At 46.3% G+C, this 20,877-nt stretch overlaps 1 protein-coding gene across 1 annotated transcript in view; it reads left to right on the top strand.

The window, feature by feature from the left end:
- The window catches only part of igf2bp1 (insulin-like growth factor 2 mRNA binding protein 1), a 98,768-nt gene extending 78,108 nt beyond the window's left edge, over window positions 1–20,660 (top strand). Inside the window, exons 5-15 of the mRNA XM_056288015.1 lie at window positions 2,030–2,093; window positions 7,863–8,156; window positions 10,128–10,262; window positions 10,632–10,754; window positions 12,867–13,002; window positions 13,089–13,211; window positions 16,477–16,593; window positions 17,292–17,366; window positions 18,319–18,450; window positions 18,619–18,732; window positions 20,499–20,660. Of these exons, the coding sequence (XP_056143990.1) occupies window positions 2,030–2,093; window positions 7,863–8,156; window positions 10,128–10,262; window positions 10,632–10,754; window positions 12,867–13,002; window positions 13,089–13,211; window positions 16,477–16,593; window positions 17,292–17,366; window positions 18,319–18,450; window positions 18,619–18,732; window positions 20,499–20,660 (1,475 nt within the window). The remainder of the gene's footprint in view (window positions 1–2,029; window positions 2,094–7,862; window positions 8,157–10,127; window positions 10,263–10,631; window positions 10,755–12,866; window positions 13,003–13,088; window positions 13,212–16,476; window positions 16,594–17,291; window positions 17,367–18,318; window positions 18,451–18,618; window positions 18,733–20,498) is intronic.
- The last annotated feature ends 217 nt before the right edge of the window (window positions 20,661–20,877 follow it).

Below are 20,877 nucleotides of genomic sequence, written 5' to 3'. Positions count from 1 at the left end.
GGTTTGTTTCTCAGGTAATTTTCACTTCTTCACTTTTGCTATTCAGGTTCCACCATGTCTCTCTGAAGTTTAAATTGTTTAGAAATAGATTTATAGTTGTTAACATGTTAATTTTGGTGTCAGTTAGTTTCCCAACAGACATACTAACATATGTAATGCATTAATATTTCAGTTGGGTATCTATCTTGACACAATATAGAGTTTAAAAACCGCCCGTCATTTTGACCGCCCCTGGTCGTTTTAGGTAGATCTTATCGCAATTTCATTTTATGGAGTTGATCTAAAACAAATTTCAATGCAAATAAATGCAATTTTAGGAGCATTCGGGGAGCGGCGGGTGTGTCTTTTTTTTTTCTTCCACAACATTTATTAAACTTTAAAATCCAAAAGAGTCAAAATGACGCCACTGTGGTGGTTGTTGTGTTAGAAGCGGTGATTTTCACGTTTAGCAAACAGCATGATGTAAAGATAGCGTGTAAACAGCATGATGTAAACAGCATGATGTAAAGATAGCGTGTAAACAGCATGATGTAAAGATAGTGTGTAAACAGCATGATGTAAAGATAGTGTGTAAACAGCATGATGTAAACAACATGATGTAAAGATAGTGTGTAAACAGCATGATGTAAACAACATGATGTAAAGATAGCGTGTAAACAGCATGTTGTAAAGATACCGTGTAATTAGCATGATGTGCAGATACCGTGTAAGATACTGTGTAAGTAGCATGATGAGCAGATACCGTGTAAGATACCATTTAAGTAGCATGATGTGTAGATACCGTGTAAGTAGCATGATGTGCAGATACCGTGTAAGATACCATTTAAGTAGCATGATGTGCAGATACCGTGTAAGATACTGTGTAAGTAGCATGATGTGCAGATACCGTGTAAGATACCATTTAAGTAGCATGATGTGTAGATACCGTGTAAGTAGCATGATGTGCAGATATCGTGTAAGTAGCATGATGTGTAGATACCGTGTAAGTAGCATGATGTGCAGATACCGTGTAAGATACTGTGTAAGTAGCATGATGTGCAGATACCGTGTAAGATACCATTTAAGTAGCATGATGTGTAGATACCATGTAAGTAGCATGATGTGCAGATACCGTGTAAGATACCATTTAAGTAGCATGATGTGTAGATACCGTGTAAGATACTGTGTAAGTAGCATGATGAGCAGATACCGTGTAAGTAGCATGATGTGCAGATACCGTGTAAGATACTGTGTAAGTAGCATGATGTGCAGATACCGTGTAAGATACTGTGTAAGTAGCATGATGAGCAGATACCGTGTAAGTAGCATGATGTGTAGATACCGTGTAAGTAGCATGATGTGTAGATACTGTGTAAGTAGCATGATGTGCAGATACCAGTAAGTAGCATGATGTGCAGATACCGTGTAAGATACTGTGTAAGTAGCATGATGAGCAGATACCGTGTAAGTAGCATGATGTGTAGATACCGTGTAAGTAGCATGATGTGCAGATACTGTGTAAGTAGCATGATGTGCAGATACCAGTAAGTAGCATGATGTGCAGATACCGTGTAAGTAGCATGATGTGCAGATACCGTGTAAGTAGCATGATGTGCAGATACCAGTAAGTAGCATGATGTGCAGATACCGTGTAAGATACCATGTATAGTAATGGTGTGTTCACGGCCCCGTGCTACTGTGAGGACTCGTGAAGGGAAAGGGAGCTTCTCTCGGGGCTTGGTATGTGCTTGTTAAAGGATAGAGAGTTGAAACACCCCCGCTGCTTCTAATGTGGCGCTGCGGCAGTACTTCCTGTTATCATGCGGTGCTGCGGCAGTACTTCCTGTTATAATGCGTGTCTGGGTGAAGGTGTCCGACTTGGACACTCAGGGGTTGAACTGAGAAGGCAGAGGGTGTTTGTGTGGAAGTGTGAAGTTGGTTCACTGCAGCGTAAAGACCCTCACATGTGCCTTCAGATAGAAGACTGATGTAAAACCCCATCCAATAACTCTGTCTGTCTCTCTCTCTCTCTCTGTCTCTCTCTCTCTAGTGAACACAGAGAGTGAGACTGCAGTTGTCAACGTTACTTATGCAACTCGGGAGCATGCCAGACAGTAAGGCCCTACACACACACACACACACACACACACACGTTTCTTGTGATGTCCTCCTCTCATTTCACCCTCCATAAAAGTTGATATTTGTAATAGGTTGACTTCCCCGTATGGTAAACAGGACTGCATGTATACACACACACACACACACATATATATATATATATATATATATATATATATACACTACCGTTCAAAAGTTTGGGATCACCCAAACAATTTCGTGTTTTCCATGAAAAGTCATACTTATTCACCACCATATGTTGTGAAATGAATAGAAAATAGAGTCAAGACATTGACAAGGTTAGAAATAATGATTTGTATTTGAAATAAGATTTTTTTTACATCAAACTTTGCTTTCGTCAAAGAATCCTCCATTTGCAGCAATTACAGCATTGCAGACCTTTGGCATTCTAGCTGTTAATTTGTTGAGGTAATCTGGAGAAATTGCACCCCACGCTTCCAGAAGCAGCTCCCACAAGTTGGATTGGTTGGATGGGCACTTCTTTGAGCAGATTGAGTTTCTGGAGCATCACATTTGTGGGGTCAATTAAACGCTCAAAATGGCCAGAAAAAGAGAACTTTCATCTGAAACTCGACAGTCTATTCTTGTTCTTAGAAATGAAGGCTATTCCATGCGAGAAATTGCTAAGAAATTGAAGATTTCCTACACCGGTGTGTACTACTCCCTTCAGAGGACAGCACAAACAGGCTCTAACAGGTACTATTTAATGAAGATGCCAGTTGGGGACCTGTGAGGCGTCTGTTTCTCAAACTAGAGACTCTAATGTACTTATCTTCTTGCTCAGTTGTGCAACGCGGCCTCCCACTTCTTTTTCTACTCTGGTTAGAGCCTGTTTGTGCTGTCCTCTGAAGGGAGTAGTACAGTACTCTCTTTTTCTGGCCATTTTGAGCGTTTAATTGACCCCACAAATGTGATGCTCCAGAAACTCAATCTGCTCAAAGAAGTGCCCATCCAACCAATCCAACTTGTGGGAGCTGCTTCTGGAAGCGTGGGGTGCAATTTCTCCAGATTACCTCAACAAATTAACAGCTAGAATGCCAAAGGTCTGCAATGCTGTAATTGCTGCAAATGGAGGATTCTTTGACGAAAGCAAAGTTTGATGTAAAAAAAATCTTATTTCAAATACAAATCATTATTTCTAACCTTGTCAATGTCTTGACTCTATTTTCTATTCATTTCACAACATATGGTGGTGAATAAGTGTGACTTTTCATGGAAAACACAAAATTGTTTGGGTGATCCCAAACTTTTGAACGGTAGTGTATATATTCCGAAGCTCTTTACAGTGAATGCCTCACCACACTCGCACATCGATGGCGGTGTCAGCCCTGCTGCACAGTAAAATCCCGAGTGTTGATTTAACTCAGAGTCGGGTCCATTTGTACACTCTCAGAGTTAAATCAACACTCAGGATTTTGGGAGCAGTGAGGGGTTAAGTGTCTTGCTCAGGGACACCTTGACCTTTTTTTATTTATTTATTTATTTCTAGTTTTTCCCCTTATCCCACCCGATTAACCCAATGGCATATGGCCGGAACTCTTGTCGAGTGTAAGTAGCCCCTGGCTCCCGTTTCCACAGGAAGGAGATAGCCGTTACACCAGCTTCCTTCAAACTCGTGTCGGCTGCTCTCGCTAGTTTCCACGCTGAAGCCTCCTCGCATGGGTTGCATCCCCTTCAGGCCGCGAAGGAGGCGTAGGGAGAACGCTTTCAGTTGCTTGGCTGCAGGCGCCCGGGTGGGCCAGAGGGGTCGCTGGAGAACGACGAGTCCTCGAACACTACACCGATCTACACCCACTATCCCTCGGGTAAGGGTGGCCTAATGAAGGCCTGACCCCGTGGACGCTCTGGCCGTGACCGGTTACGGCGAGTCTGGGATACGAACCTCCCAGCCACGTGACGAGCGGACTGCAAGAACGGCGTTTTATTCCGCTCGGCCACCAGAGCGGCAGACACCTTGACATTCTTGCAAGGAGGAGCCGAGGATCGAACCAGCAACCGTCCAGTTACCATACGACCTGCTCTACCTCCTGAGTTACTGCCACCCCCGAAGTACACTAGCACTAGTATATATCATGATATGACAAGTAATTGATATTACATGACCAGTAAGTGTCACATTGTGACTAGTTGGTGATATAACCTCACCAGTAATTATCATAACACGACTGGTAAATATAACTCACAATTACCTTTATGTGACCAATAGTATTGTAGCAAACTCGGGGGGGGGGCAGCCCAGTAAGCCGGGACGTGAACCCGGGTCGCACCCTTTAGTCCACTGGTTAACGTAGTTGCCCGTGGTGCGGGGGACCTGGGTTCGCGTCCCGGCTGCGGTGGTTCCCGGGCTGCCCCCCCCCCCGAATTTGCTACAGTGTTCACTACAGTAAATTACTCACTACCCCCCTCTACCCAGATTTCTGCATCCATAATCACAGGCTGGCTGGCTGGCTGGCTTTGTGGCTATTTGACGTTTGATTTATTTCATTAGCCTCGCTTGTTTTATTTGGTTGTTGTTATTCACATCTTACAGCACTAGATGTCAGGATTAAAGTCAGACTTCTGACTATCAACATAAAGTCTAGTCCAGTGTTTCTCAACCCAGTCCTCAAGGACCCTTTATCCTGCAGATTTTCATTGTAACCCTGCATAGGTAGCCCTGCTTGTACTTACTCAACCAATCATCTCACGGCACTTAATTATGCAAGGTGTGCAAACTCTGAAATTCATTGCTGATTGGGTGAATAACTACAAACAGGTACCTATTCAGGGTTGCAAAGAAAATCTGCAGGGTAGTGGGTCCTTGAGGACTGGGTTGAGAAACACTGGTCTAGGCCACACTGTTCTTTTACCAGCCACCTACTTTTACCAAAAGAGGGTCAAAAAAGACATTCAAACCGACCAATCACAGAGTTGCTTTGGTGGGACGTTTAGCGGTGGTCAGTTCTGAGCTAGCAGGAAAACAGACCTCGTCTGTAAGACGACGGCTCGGCGGTCTCAGTGAGGTGGTGACCTGAACTTCACAGACGCTCGTCGTTCTTGCTGCCGGAACAAGTTCTTCGTTTTGTTTGCTGCTCTAGTTGTGCTCAGTGGTGGATCTAGAGATTTTTTCCTGGGGTGGCAAGACTGTGTCCCAGAGGTGGCAGCTGCCACCCCCTTGCCACCCTGTAGATCCGCGCCTGTGAGGGGGAGGGGGATTCTAAATCGGCGACTTCTGTTTGAGATGAGTTTGGTGCGGGTCTCATTGACCTTCACCATGCATGTACATAAAATATACTTTAAAAACACATTATCTTATTTATAAATGGGGTGGCAAGACTGTGTCCCAGAGGTGGCAGCTGCCACTCCTTGCCACCCTGTAGATCCGCCCCTGGTTGTGCTGTGTGGAATTTAATGGAAAGGTTTTCTCCAAAAATTATACAAGGGCTCAGTCTTGCAAGACATGGCTAGAAAAGTTTGGCATAGCATCAGGATGCAGCCTTAAATACCTCCTGTGTGAGGTTGGTTAGAGCGATTTTATCCTCTTAACCCCAAACCGGTGAGTCTGGAACCAGACAACACTTGAAACAGTCAGTCGGAGGGGCAGTGACATGAAACGAGTCAGACGGGCGTTTACCACGGCGTTTTTATCAGCAACAAGCCGCCAACAGGCCGTCACAGAATCATAAAAGGTAGAATAATGAGCAGCAACACCGAGGGGGTGGAATGGACCGCAGCCAGAACTGCGTTTCTACGCACCGCCGTCTCCATCTAGCGGCCATTTTGGAAACTACAGCATGAGACTCCACCGGCGGAGTTTATCGTTACTGCAGATCCTGGCAGGCGCTACAGGTCCATCGAAAGACGGACCACCACATTTAAAAACAGTTTCTTTCCCTGAACCTTAAGCACACGGAACTCCAAAAAGCATTGAATTAACCCCTCACGTGCAGTTTGTGGACTGTCTTTCTAGGGCGAACTTACTGGATCTAGTGCGTCGCTACTTTTATTCTAGTGCAACAGTAACACTAGAACACATGTTATTCATACTAGTGCAACAACCAGAATCAGATTTATTCCCAACTACAAGAACAAACAAGGAATTTGGGTAACACTTTAGTATGGGGAACATATTGTAAGTAACAAAAACTTAATTACTAGTGAATTAGTTATGATCAAGATGTCACTTTAGTATGGGGAACATATTCTAAGTAACAAAAACTTAATTTAGAGTAATTTAACACTATGAACACGTGTAGTTTTGTGTGTTATGTAAGAACAGAGCATATTCATTAAGTGTTAGTAAGGGAGAATAACTCTTGTGGTACTACCACCTTATAAAGGCCATACTAAGCAAAGCATATTGAGATGGTACTACTAATAAGCAATACTTCTGAGGTTATAGAGGGAAAACTCATAGTTAATGGCTTACTGGTTGTATAATAAGGCCATGCAGAATAAGGCATTCATGAGTACTTAATAATGACCAATGAAGAGCCAATATGTTGCTAATTTGCATGCTAATAAGCACCCAATTAAGGGTGACTACGTTCCCCATACTAAAGTGTTACCGGAATTTGTTTTGGTATGTTGGTGCAAGAGGGAAAATTAACAGTAAATATCAAAGAGGGTCGTTTTTGGGGGGAGGAGTCTGCAAATGACACTTAATGACATCAATCAACAGACTCCTTCATGTTAATGACAGTCTTATGCACACCCCTTCAGATAAAGTGTAGAATTAGTGTTAATGTTGATATTAGTGGAGGGAAACGTGAAGGAAACAGAGAATAATCGAATTTTCGACCAACAGCGGAAGCAGCTTCAGTATCACAGCACGTCAACATGAATGTAACCGGTTATTTTGTTGCCCGGTGCGGGAGTCGATACGAGATGTACTGCGCCACAAGGCGACATCGCTAACCGCTCGGCTAAAGGGTCAGACCCGTTAGCTAGCTAGGGGCTAACGTGTCTTATTAGTAGTTTACACGATGTTAGAAAAGTGGATTTATTGTGTCAGTGCGACTAGAACCGAACTTTTAAAACACATGTAAACGTGTTAGTCCGACTGAAATCCTACTAAATCGAGTTTCTGGAAGCGGGACTAACACACCTAGATAATTTACTCCGGCATGTGTACGCTCCAATCGGCCCCGAACTGGCCTAGGCGTTCTGCGCATGCTCCGTAGTTCCCGCGGCGGTCTTTGACCCGGAAGTCGAACAGCGTAGCGTCAACAGTAACAACATGGCGAGTGCTGGAGCGAGAACCACGCGTTTCTGGACAGACGAGCAGACAAACTGTATGTTGCGTCAGCTAAAGGAGTTGAATATCCTGAAGTACCCGGATGGAAGGAGGACGCGGAATGGCGGACTATTTAAGAAAGTGGCGGACAAGTTGGACGAAGCGGGATTTAAAAGAACCCCCGAGTAAATCCGTGTCCGAACAGGCCTACTGCAACGCAAAGAACATCAACCAAAAAACCGGAAGAGGGGCATATCGCCCCCTACCGTACCGGAGTCGAACATACGTCCGTCAGTAACTCGATACCTCCCCGGTTCTTGTACACTGGGACAACGACAGCAGTCCAGTTACACGGCCTGATGGCGCTGTAACCGGAGCTCCCCTTACCTGTGCATGTAAACGCACTCGCTGTGACCTGCAACTCAAACTGAACTTGTGAAAATTGTGCAGTTTGTGAAAGACACCTCATCTCTCCACCTGCCTGTGTGTGTGTGTGTGTGTGTCTGTGTGTGTCTGTGTGTGACGTTAGAGCCATCCAGAAGCTGAACGGATACCAGTTCGAGAACAACACGCTGCGCGTCTCCTACATCCCCGATGAGACCTGTGAGCTGGATGGGGGCCAGCGGGGGTCCGACAACGGCCGTCGCCCGGGTTACGGGCCCCGCGGCGGCCCCCGGGGAGGGTCCCCGGGCTCCGGGATGCCCCCCAAACACCAGCACGCGGACATCCCCCTCAGACTGCTGGTGCCCACGCAGTACGTCGGTGCCATCATCGGCAAGGAGGGGGCCACCATCCGGAACATCACCAAGCAGACACAGAGCAAGTGAGTGTGTGTTAATGTGTGTATCTTTATTGCGCTGTCTATCTTTGTCTATCTTTGTCTGTCTGTCTGTTTGTGTGTGACATTATAAAAACGAAGTGTGGCGAAAACTGCAGTCTTGTTTTTGCAGAACAAAATCCACTAAACTAAATCTCTGGCAACACTTTAGTATGGGGAATGTAGTCACCATTAATTAGGTGCTTATTAGCATGCAAATTAGCAACATATTGGCTCTTAATTGGTCATTATTACGTACTCATGAATGCCTTATTCTGCATGGCCTTATTATACAACCAGTAAGCCATGAACTATGAGTTTTCCCTCTATAACCTCAGAAGTATTGCTTATTAGTAGTACCATCTCAATATGCTTTGCTTAGTGTGGCCTTTATAAGGTGGTAGTACCACAAGAAGAGTTATTCTCCCTTACTAACCCTTAATGAATATGGTCTGTTCTTACATAACAACACACAAAACTACAAGTGTTCATAGTGTTACATTACTGTAAATTAAGTTTTTGTTACTTAGAATATGTTCCCCATACTAAAGTGACATCTTGATCATTACTCATTCACTAGTAATTAAGTTTTTTTACTTAGAATATGTTCCCCATACTAAAGTGTTACCAAATCTTTTTTTTTCCAAATATTAATAAAAGCATAAATAAGACTGCTTAATACATTTCAGGGGTCCAGGTGGGTAGAGTCAATCCCAGCATGCAATAGGTGGTAGACAGTAGGGGTGTAAGAAAATACCAATACACGAGTATGGCGATATTGTCTTTTGTGACACTGTATCGATTCTCAAAACCACTATATCGATTTTTAATTGTTTACATGTAAAGGTTCGTGTGTGGTCACATGATCTCAGATAAAAGGCGATCAACATTATTGATCCTTGTGAGGGAACTGGACCGCATGTCAGCGTGAAACCTGTTGAGACAGCATGACAACACACACTAACAAACAAGCACTACAGCTCACAAACAGTAGAACGTGGGAAACGATACTTGTCAAAAAACGTATACCCAGGGGGGCGTCTGGGTAGCGTGGTGGTCTATTCCGTTGCCTACCAACATGGGGATCGCCAGTTCGAATCCCTGTTTTACCTCTGGCTTGGTCAGGCATCCCTACAGACACAATTGGCCGTGTCTGTGGGTGGGAAGCCGGATGTGGCTATGTGTCCTAGTCGCTGCACTAGCGCCTCTTTGGGGGGGAGTGGGAACTGGGGGGAATAGCCTGATCCTCCCACGCGCTACGTCCCCCTGGTGAAACTACTCACTGTCAGGTGAAAAGAAGTGGCTGGTGCCTCCACATGTATGGGAGGAGACATGTGGTAGTCTGCTGCCCTCCTCAGATCGGCAGAGGGGGTGGAGCAGAGACTGGGATGGCTCGAAAGAGTGGGGTAATTGGCCCAGTACAATGGGGAAGAAAAAAAAAAAGGGGGGGGGAATCAACAACAACAAAAAAAAAAGAAGAAATGAATACTTTTTTGGGGGGGATTCCCCCCCCCCTTTTCTCCCCGATTGTACCCGGACAATTACCCCACTCTTCCGAGCCGTCCAGGTTGCTGCTCCACCCCCTCTGCCGATCCGGGGAGCGCTGCAGACTACCACATCCCTCCTCCAATACATGTGGAGTCGCCCAACCAAGCCGGAGGTAACACGGGGATTTGAACAGGCAATCCCTGTGCTGGTAGGCAACGGAACAGACCGCTATGCTACTCGGACGCCCCCTATAAGATAACATTTCTATTGGTATCCATCATCTCGTCATGCTGAGCAGCCCGCAGCAGTGTTAGCGGTACATAACGTACGGCACAAATGAGCGTAAAGCGGTGTAAAAACAAAAAGAGTTGGTGCCAAAACAACAGGAAGACAAAATTAAATGGCAGCTGTCAGGGAGACCGGACCTGCCGATAAAACCCTGGACTGACAGCGTCACCTGTCTGAGCCACCTTGCTGTCCTTGCTCTAGGATCGACGTGCACCGGAAGGAGAATGCCGGCGCCGCCGAGAAGCCCATCAGCATCCACTCCACCCCTGAGGGCTGCTCCGCCGCATGTCGCATGATCCTGGACATCATGCACCAGGAGGCCAAAGACACCAAGACGTAAGCTGTTAGAGCACGCTACATGCTACATGCTACATGCTACATGGAGGGAAACGCATTCCTCTTGGTCTGTGAGTTCAACACGAGACAATGGAACATGAAACATCTGGCTGTGTGTGACGTCACACATCTGAGAGTGTACGTGTGTGTTGGCAGTGCAGCTGTGGGGTACATATGTGTTTGTGTACTGTGTCTACAGTGTGCATGTCGTGTACGATTGTGTCTTAGCTTGGTTTATTTTGTAGGTGTGTGACTGTTTGCATGCATGTATGTGAACTTGTGTGTGTTGGGTGTCTGTGCACACGTGTGAAACATGACATGTTTTGCTAAGTGTGTTAACATTGAGGTGTGTGTTCTTGGTTTGTCCAGTGCTGATGAGGTTCCTCTGAAGATCTTGGCCCACAACAACTTTGTAGGTCGACTGATCGGAAAGGACGGACGCAACCTGAAGAAGGTGGAGCAGGATACAGATGCCAAGATCACCATCTCCCCGTAAGTCTCATGTATACCCCCCCCCTTTTTTTCTCCCCAGTTGTACTTGGCCAATTACCCCGCTCTTCTGAGCCGTCCCAGTCTCTGCTCCACCCCCTCTGCCGATCCGGGGAGGGCTGCAGACTACCACATGCCTCCTCCCATACATGTGGAGTCAACAGCCACTTCTTTTCACCTGACAGTGAGGAGTTTCACCAGGGGGACGTAGCGCATGGGAGGATCACACTATTCCCCCCAGTTCCCCCTCCCCCCCTGAAAAGGCACCCTGACCGACCAGAGGAGGCGCTACTGCAGCAACCAGGACCCATACCCACATCCGGCTTCCCACCCGCAGACACGGCCAGTTGTGTCTGTAGGGACGCCTGACCAAGCCGAAGGTAACACGGGGATTCGAACTGGCGATCCCCATGTTGGTAGGCAACGGAATAGACCGCTACACTACCCGGACACCAGCAGCTTAAACTTTTTTTTTAAAATTATTATTATTTCTGATTTTTCCCTTTTTCTCCCAATTTAGTGGCCAATCGATCCCTATTTTAGTTCAAACACCCACCCTCGTACTGCATGCATTTGCCAACTGTATCTCTCCAGCCGGCCGTCTCAAAGGAGACGCCTCGCCAAAGGCGAATCCAGGCCGAACCACTGCTTTTTCCGACACACCCAGAGACGCATTCATGTGACGAATCCAAGCCGACTCCGCCCCCCTCCGAAGACAGCGTTGCCAATTATTGCCGCTTCATCGAGTCTGGCCATAGTCGGATCTGACGAGACCGGGGCGCGAACCTCTGGTCCCCACTGGGCAACTGCATCGACACAAAGCTGATGCTTAGACCGCTACACCACCACGGACCCAGCTTAAACTTTTAAGACAATTAAGGGCCAAAGCGTGCACAGAAGAGTAAAGTAAATAATGTCAGAGTTTAACTGTGTTCAAGCTGAACGTTCTGTTCATGTACACCAAGGGAAAATAGGATTAATAGTGTGAATATAACAAGAGGAAGAAGACGTTACCTTGGCAACATTCATGCTAGCAACCTAGCATGCTTTCGCTGCAAACATGCTAACGTTGTGCAGTGTTCTGTACTTGTAGCTAGATGACATTCTCAGAGTGAATATATTGGACTGTCCGGGAACTCTCAACATCTCGCTGACCCCGCTACCACCCCTGTTGTTTCTCATGTAGATCCTGGTGGAGGATCATTACTGTCATGTTTTCATATAATTCTGGAACACAGCACCAACCACTGTCAGATTGTCCTCCATCTTGACCATATCTCCAGGAGTGGCTTCCTAGCAGCCATGCTTCAAGTTGATTGGTTATTGCAACTTAAGCTACAACTGGAAATTTTGCTCAGGCTGGAAAATTTTCGCTCATTCCATGAAGCCCGGAGCGAAGCGGCAGTTTGTGACTGCGTTGCAGCATCAGCAGTAATGCGGACGTTGTACCGGACCGTTGTGGTGAAGAGGGAGCTGGGCCGGATGGCAAAGCTCTCAATTTACCAGTCAGTCTTCATTCCAACCCTCACCTATGGTCATGAGCTTTAGGTAGTGACCGAAAGGGTGAGGTCGCTGATACAAGTGGCTGAAATTAGTTTCCTCCGTAGGGTGTCTGGGCTCAGCCTTAGAGATAGGGTGAGGAGCTCGGACATCCGGAGGGAGCTCGGAGTAGAGCCGCTGCTCCTTTGCATCGAAAGGAGCCAGTTGAGGTGGTTCGGGCATCTGATCAGGATGCCTCCTGGGTGCCTTCCTTTGGAGGTTTTCCAAGCATGGCCAACTGGGAGGAGACCCCGGGGTAGACCCAGAACTCACTGGAAGGACTACATGTCGAATCTGGCCTGGAAACGTCTTGGGATCCCCCAGGAGGAGCTGGAGGGCGTTGCTGGGGAGAGGGACGTCTGGAGTGCCCTACTTAGCTTGCTGCCACCACGACCTGACCCCGGAGAAGCAGCTGAAGAAGAATGAATGCCTCTTCCTGTTGACTCTTCATTGTTTTGTGTTTTCTGTGTTCACACAGAGGATTTTTACTGAGGTGATTACACGGATACGATGAAGGGTGTTGATGAAACTAAGTTGTGTGTGTGTGTGTATGTGTGTCCGTGTATCCGTGTGCAGTCTCCAGGACCTTACTCTGTACAACCCAGAGAGGACCATCACAGTGAAGGGCTCCATTGAGGAGTGTTGCCTGGCAGAGGTTGAGATCATGAAGAAGGTTCGGGAAGCTTATGACAATGACATCGCTGCCGCAAACGTGAGTGTGCAATAAGACAAACACATACACACACTGTAGTCCTTCATGTTGTCAGCGGTGGGATTCTAACCTGGGTTCTCCTGCAGCAACAGACCCACCTGATTCCAGGTCTAAACCTGGCCGCCTTGGGCCTCTTCCCCCCCTCCTCCAGCATGCCCCCTCCCCCACCGGGAAATTCCACCCCCGGCGCCCCCTACGGATCCTTTGGGGTAAGTTCAAACTGCAAAACATATTTCCAAACTAGACATAAAGCAATAGTAAGTCCAGCTGGATATGAATGATGATAACAGTCTGCAATAACACCTATAATAATAATAATAATAATAATAGTGTTTTTTCCCCCCGGAAACCATCAATGGTGTTGATAAAAGTGCTCAACAAATGAGGAGTGGAACATTGTATATGATTATATATAAATATTATTACTATTATTTATTTTAATTATATATAAACATCAAGTCCTTACCAAGACAACCATGAGTTGCAGAAAAAAATCAAAAACAAGCCATACATGTGTTTGGAGAGGTGTGTGTATCCCAGTCACCAGTTATTCCCAGGTTCAGGCATGCTACTGGTACAGTTATTCCCACGTTAAAGGCATGCTACTGGTACAGTTATTCCCAGGTTAAGGCATGGTACTGGTACAATTATTCCTAGGTTAAGGCATGGTACTGGTACAGTTATTCCCAGGTTAAGGAATGCTGCTAGTACAGTTATTCCCAGGTTAAAGCGTGCTGCTAGTACAGTTATTCCCAGGTTAAAGCGTGCTACTAGTACAGTTATTCCCAGGTTAAGGCATGCTACTAGTACAGTTATTCCCAGGTTAAGGCATGCTGCTAGTACAGTAATAATAATGCGGTCAGATTTCCATGATCCTTACTGTGGTATATGCTGAAGTGCGTACAGGAATAGCATCAGGCTAATTAGACTCACATTACCCACAAAAATGGCTTGGGTTTCCTCCCACCATCAAAAAGACATGCGTGTAAAGGTTAATACCGCCTGCCTGTGCCCCTGAGCAAGGAAGTGGAAAGAACTGGAGTTGGTCCCCGGGTGCTGCAGCTGCACACTGCTCCTATACAATAGGATGGTTCCACGCAAAGAAGACATTCATTGTAAGAATACAATTAGTTGTATTACAATACATTTTTTATTTTGTAATACATGATTACGTATTAATAATGTGGGGACTTCTGGTTGAGCGGCAAATGGAGTAGCAGCTACTTTTGGGGCTCCGGCAGAATCCTTGCTAATTCCATATTTTAACGACATCGTCATTTTAAATATTATACAAAACACTTAAATCTGTTATTAATAAATCAAAGTATAGCTGAAGATCAGTAAAACCAACGCGGATGGCGTCTAATCATCGAAAATATAAATACGACGGTCCGATCAACGCAAGGCCCAACAATCCACCGGTGAAGAGTTCAGGTAACCCCGACCGAGCCTCACCCACACCCGCTGAAAGGCGGACCATGGACATTGAATCGATCAAAGCGGATATCCTCTCCTTGTTAAGAAAAGATATATCCTCTATCGTAAGAGAGGAGCTGAAGAGGGCTTTAGCGGGTGATAATGAAAAATGAAATAAAGGCAGTGAAAACTGAAATTACTAACACTACAACCGCAACCCGCGCAGAAATAGGCCAGGTTAAAGCTCATGTAAAAGCTGTGGAGGAAGGACCGTCAACATGGTCGGGTGAAGTAGTATCGGTACAAATCACTGGAACAAGCCTCAAGAAGCAGGTCAAAGACTTAAAAGAAGAATGTGAGGGCATGGAAGGGAGGATGAGGAGAAGTAACATTCGGATCATGGGGGTCGCTGAGCAACCAGGATCAAGCTCTCCCACGGCAGTTTCCAGACTTCTTAAAGAAGTGTTCCAGATGGACAAAGATGTACAGATCCAGCGCTCACACCGAAGTCTGACAGGGTGAAAACCGGGAGACGAGCCGCGTGTGATCACTGCAAAATGACACCATGACAGGGACGCCATGACACCCTGAGGAAGGCCCGTGACCGGGGTGGCCAACCCAACTACAACGGCAATCCACTCGCCATATTTCCGGACTACACAGCCAACGTGGCTAAAGCCAGAGCGGCTTTCACGGACATCAGGAAGATGCTCCAAGGAAGACCAGGAGTCCGTCATGGAATACTCTTCCCCGCTAGATTCCGCATTTCCCACAACAATGAGGAGAAAGAGTTCGTGGATGTAAAGAAAAAGGTAATTCCATCAGCTGATACGGGCAAGTGACCGAACGGAAAAGTGTCCTTGTTTTATATGATGAGTAACACATGATCGTGTCTATATCGACAGCTTCCTTAATGTCAGTCCATACAGTCCATATGAGTATTTTTATTTCTTATTAATGGCAAGGTTAACAATATGCAAATCCCTTTGTGGTTGTCTGTATGTTTGCACGTCGATATGCCCGTGCGTTGTGGTACTCTGTGTGTGTGTGTGTGTATAGAAATGGATTTGATGTAAGTTTGTCTATGCAAACCTGCTGTAATGAACAAAGGGCATATCCCCATAGGATATATTTACTTATTTATATATATTTTTTAAATTTTCTCTATATTTACCTTGTTGGTGACTATTTCCCAGCTTCACAATAAGCTATATATAAGTAATTACTTTGACAGCAGAGACGTTAAGGTGTCGTTATCTTTGCTAGGTTGTATTCGTAAGTTCTGCAGGAACCCGAGTGCTAACTGATGACACTAGTTGGTATGCTTGGTTTTATATCCAAGCAAATGGGAACATTTTTAAAGACCGTTTGCACAGCGGCCTGTTCAGACCTGCAGCCTGGGACCCTGTCCCAAAAGAGTGATCGGACACTAATGCTGGTTGAGTTCATGGTTTATCTTGTTTTATGTTCAGTTCTGTCTGCACAGATCCCACTGTTCCCCAGGGATCCAGCCGTAAGAACGAGAGCAACAGGGAAATGGACTTTTCCTTTCAAATTCTTTTTGTTAATAATGTAACCGTATTAATTTATTCATAATTAATAATTTAAACAAAATTAAAATGAAAATAATAATCATAATACAATACTTTGTATTACAATACAGCAGACCTTGTTTGACATTGTGAATATGTCAAACAAACAAAGTGGCTTCTTTCATTCATTCCTGCACAGAGTGCATGAGGTGGTTCTTATGCAGAGGAAAGGAAAGAGAGGAAAGAGGCTGAATGTTAAAAACTGTCTCCTAACTACTCAACTTTAAAGTGCCTTATAATGATGTAAGTGATGAATTTAAGACGACCCATCAGCACGGATAAGGGGAAACTGAGGGAGAACAGGACAAGTCAGATAAAGGTGTGATACAGTTCTGTCTCGTAAGAGCAGTAAAGGAAAATAGTCTGGCTCTCGCCCTGGTGAGAGACCGGCAGATGGTACATGGAGGCTGGAGGTGAGAGTTTGTGTCTCAGTTGTATTTTTTTCTCCGTGTGTTTGTGTCTTCAGGCTCCAGAGCAGGAAACCGTGCATGTGTACATTCCAGCCCAGGCGGTGGGGGCCATAATTGGAAAGAAAGGACAGCATATCAAACAGCTGAGCCGCTTCGCCGGAGCTTCCATCAAGGTGTGACCCACACACACACACACTCACCATAGAACAGCATGCCAAGGGGGCATCTGGGTAGCGTAGCGGCCTTTTCCGTTGCCTACCAACATGGCGATCGCCTGTTCGAATCCCCGTGTTACCTCTGGCTTGGTCAGGCGTCCCTACAGACACAATTGTCTGCGGGTGGGAAGCCGAATGTGTCCTGGTCACTGCACTAGCGCCTCCTCTGGTCAGTCAGGGCACCTGTTCGGGGGGGAGGGGGATAGTGTGATCTTCCCACACGCTACGTCCCCCTGGTGAAACTCCTCACTGTCAGGTGAAAAGAAGCGGCTGGTGACGCCACATGTATGGGAGGAGGCATGTGGTAGTCTGCAGCCCTCCCCGGATCAGCAGAGGGGGTGGAGCAGCGACCTGGACAGCTCGGAAGAGTGGGGTAATTGGTCAAGTACAATTGGGAGAAAAGGGGGGGGGGGAATAGCGTCCCAACTAAGATGGTAGCATCCAGTGAGGTACAGTGGCGGGGTAGGCAGGGGGCATTCACAAATCCAAATGACATCCTTTTGTGCTCTGTAACATTTTATAACAATCTGATCCTTCCTCATTCGTCCAGCCGCCGCAGAACTCTAGAATATTCTGCCCCCCTGGCTGAGCTACATCCAAAATGAAAAATTGCCAGAACCCAATGTGTGTGTGTGTGTGTGTCCCACCCCATCCAGATTGCCCCTGCTGAAGCTCCGGACTCTAAGATGAGGATGGTGATCGTCACAGGACCTCCTGAGGCTCAGTTCAAGGTACACACGGATGACAGTACATCTTAACTCTTCTGTCCTCATGCCATATTGTGTCATTCTGAATTGCTGGAAAACCAGTAATAATAATAATAATGATATTAACAATCATTACATATAAATGTAATGATGATGATGATTATTATTATTATTACTGGTTTTCCAGCAGTTCTGGTGCTGAAAAAGTCAAATTGCAGATACCGTCAAACTATTTACTCTCTGTGTTTTATTTGTTATCCTTGAAGCTTAAGTAGCTTCCCAAAGAATTTATAGAGAAATCCTTCAGAATGCATCCGGGTAGTGTAGCAGTCTACTCTGTTGCCTACCAACAAGGGGATCGCCAGTTCAAATCCCCATGTTACCTCCGGTTTGGTTGGGTGTCCCTATAGACACAATTGGTCGTGTCTGCGGGTGGGAAGCCGGATGTGGGTATGTGTCCTGATCGCTGCACTAGCGCCTCCTGTGGTCGGTCGGGGTGCCTGTTCGGGGTGGGGGCTGGGGGGAATAGCGTGATCCTCCCACATGCTACGCCCCCCTGGTGAAACTGCTCACTGTCAGGTGAAAAGAAGCGGCTGGCGACTCCACATGTATCGGAGGAGGCATGTGGTAGTCTACAGCCCTCCCCGGATCAGCAGAGGGGGTGGAGCAGCGACCGGGACGGCTCGGAAAATAGGGTAATTGGCCAAGTACAGTTGGGGAGAAAAAGAGGAAAAAAATCCAAACAAAAAAGAAATCCTTCAGAATAGGCTCCCTTATCAGAAACGATCATCTGTTTCCAGGTCGGTCTGACTGATGCGAGGGTCTGAGGGCGGGATGTTGTGTTGCTGTGAAGCCGCTTGAGGCAAATTTATAATTTATGATAATGGGCTATACAAATAAAATTGACTTGAGCTGAGTGTTAATGGATACCATAAGGTGAGCGTATTATCCTTTCTGACTTTGTCTCCCTCTACAGGCCCAGGGCAGGATCTACGGAAAGCTGAAGGAGGAGAACTTCTTTGGGCCCAAGGAGGAGGTCAAACTGGAGACTCACATCAAGGTGGCTGCTACTGCGGCAGGGAGGGTGATTGGCAAAGGAGGAAAGACGGTAAGTCAACAGAGTTCAGCGGCATGGAGAGGAATTCCGGCTCCCGCCCACAAAATGTGTTTCAAGGGCACTTCAGCCAAAGCTGCTTAAACAATTTCCTCATCCAGTTCCGGGATTTAAACCCAGGACCAGCGATCAGACTCACTAACCTGTGTTTCGTGTTGCTAGGTGAACGAGCTTCAGAACCTGACTGCGGCCGAGGTGGTGGTACCCAGAGAACAGACTCCCGACGAAAATGACCAGGTCATCGTCAAGATCATCGGACACTTCTACGCCAGCCAGGTAAACCCTTGCCCTTTCCTGACACCAACCACGACACAGTGGAAGGAGATTATTTTCATGCTAATACTATTAGTGTCTCATGCTAATACTATGTGTGTCATGCTAATACTATTAGTGTCTCATGCTAATACTATGTGTGTCTCATGGTACTACTGAGGTTGTGGATAAGAGAGGCCGAGCAGGACCTCCGTGAAGTTGGCACACCATGTAACCAGAACATGGATAAAAATATTATCATTCGTTAGTGCTGATTTGTGCCGCAAAAACTATGGTTTGTGTTGTAATGCTATGACACAAACAAACGAGACCAGTTTTGAACGATTACATGCATTTTGAACGAAGACGAGACCAAGTCCAGACTAGCAAGTCCGAGTCAAGTCCAATGGGGCCAAATATCCCGCAAATGTGCCAGAACAATGAAAGTACAATTAAACACCATGACTGTAATTGTAGTAGTCTACCATCGTAGTAAAAGTCCCAATTTCACTCCACTGTCATATTTATTATATTTCTTGTTTCACAAAGGAGGGAATGTTTCAGATTCCAGTTTTCCAATGGTTCAGATACACAAATTGAAAATAGAAACAAATCAAATTAGTTTTGTGTGCGGTTGGAATGACAGATGGGGTCAAGGTGGAGGTGGGATTACATCAAGGATCGGCTCTGAGCCCTTTCTTGTTTGCAATGGTGATGGACAGGTTGACGGATGAGATCAGGCAGGAGTCTCCATGGACGACGATGTTTGCGGATGACTTTGTGATGTGTAGTGAGAGTAGGGTGCAGGTCGAGGAGAGGTGGAGGTATGCACTGGAGAGAAGAGGAATGAAAGTCAGTAGGAGCAAGACGGAATACCTATGTGTGAATGAGAGGGAGGACAGTGGAATGGTGAGGATGCAAGGAGAAGAGGTGACGAAGGCATATGAGTTTAAATACTTGGGGTCAACTGTCCAAAGTAATGGGGAGTGCAGTAGAGAGGTGAAGAAGAGAGTGCAGGCAGGGTGGAGTGGGTGGAGAAGAGTGTCAGGAGTGATGTGTGACAGAAGGGTACCAGCAAGAGTTAAAGGGAAGGTTTACAAGATGGTAGTAAGACCAGCTATGTTGTATGGTTTGGAGACAGTGGCACTGATGAAAAGACAGGGGGAGGAGCTGGAGGTGGCAGAGATGAAGATGATAAGATTTTCATTGGGAGTGATGAAGAAGGACAGGATTAGGAACGAATATATTAGAGGGACAGCTCAGGTTGGATGGTTTGGAGACGAAGCAAGAGAGACAAGATTGAGATGGTTTGGACATGTGTGGAGGAGAGATGCTGGGTATATTGGGAGAAGGATGCTGAATATGGAGCTGCCAGGGAAGAGGAGAAGAGGAAGGCCTAACGGGAACAGCTGAAAGTAGTAGTAGTAGTAGTAGTTTTGTACTCGACTGGTCTTGAATCCACACTGTCAATACTGAATCAAGTCCGAGTCATTATTCTTGGAAGCCTGAGACGCAACCTTCAGAATGTGGACTCAAGATTAGGTCCGTACTTTAGTACTACTACAACCCTAAAGCATCAAATGGGTAATGTAAATACAATGGCATGATCATTTCCGATGGAGACGGGCGCCGCTGAGCATAGTACAGAGATGGCAGTAGAACATTGTGGAGAGCAAAGTCTCAAGTGGGTTTTTTTCCTTCGTATTATGACCTGAAGACAGACTGGATCTAGCAATGTGTCGTCAAACTATTCTCCCAACTCTGTCCATTCTCTCTCTTTTGTCCTTCAGTTGGCCCAGAGGAAGATCCGGGACATTCTGGCCCAGGTCAAGCAGCAGCAGAAAGGTGGGATGGGTATGGGCCCGGGGCCCGGCCATCAGCCACAGGGCCTTACAGAAATTGTGGCCCCGCCACATGGACTGTCTCAGGAGCACCAGCCTCGCAGAAAGTGAGGTCTCCCGCCGCAAATGACACGGGCCCCCTGCCCGACAGACAGACAGACAGACAGACACGTGGACGGACACATAGACAGACGAACATACAGACGGATACAGGAGAGCGACAAACGGACCCAGCGATAGACAGGGAGCGATATAAAGAGGGAGGGATTATACCAGATGGAAAGGCAGATGTTTAAGGAGCGGGAGATGAGGAACAGAAACAAAAGAT

The sequence above is a fragment of the Lampris incognitus genome, chromosome 10 (assembly GCF_029633865.1).
Source record: "Lampris incognitus isolate fLamInc1 chromosome 10, fLamInc1.hap2, whole genome shotgun sequence".
Taxonomy (NCBI): domain Eukaryota; kingdom Metazoa; phylum Chordata; class Actinopteri; order Lampriformes; family Lampridae; genus Lampris; species Lampris incognitus.
Note: the sequence above shows the minus strand (reverse complement) of the source record. Positions and strands in the feature narration are given on the sequence as shown.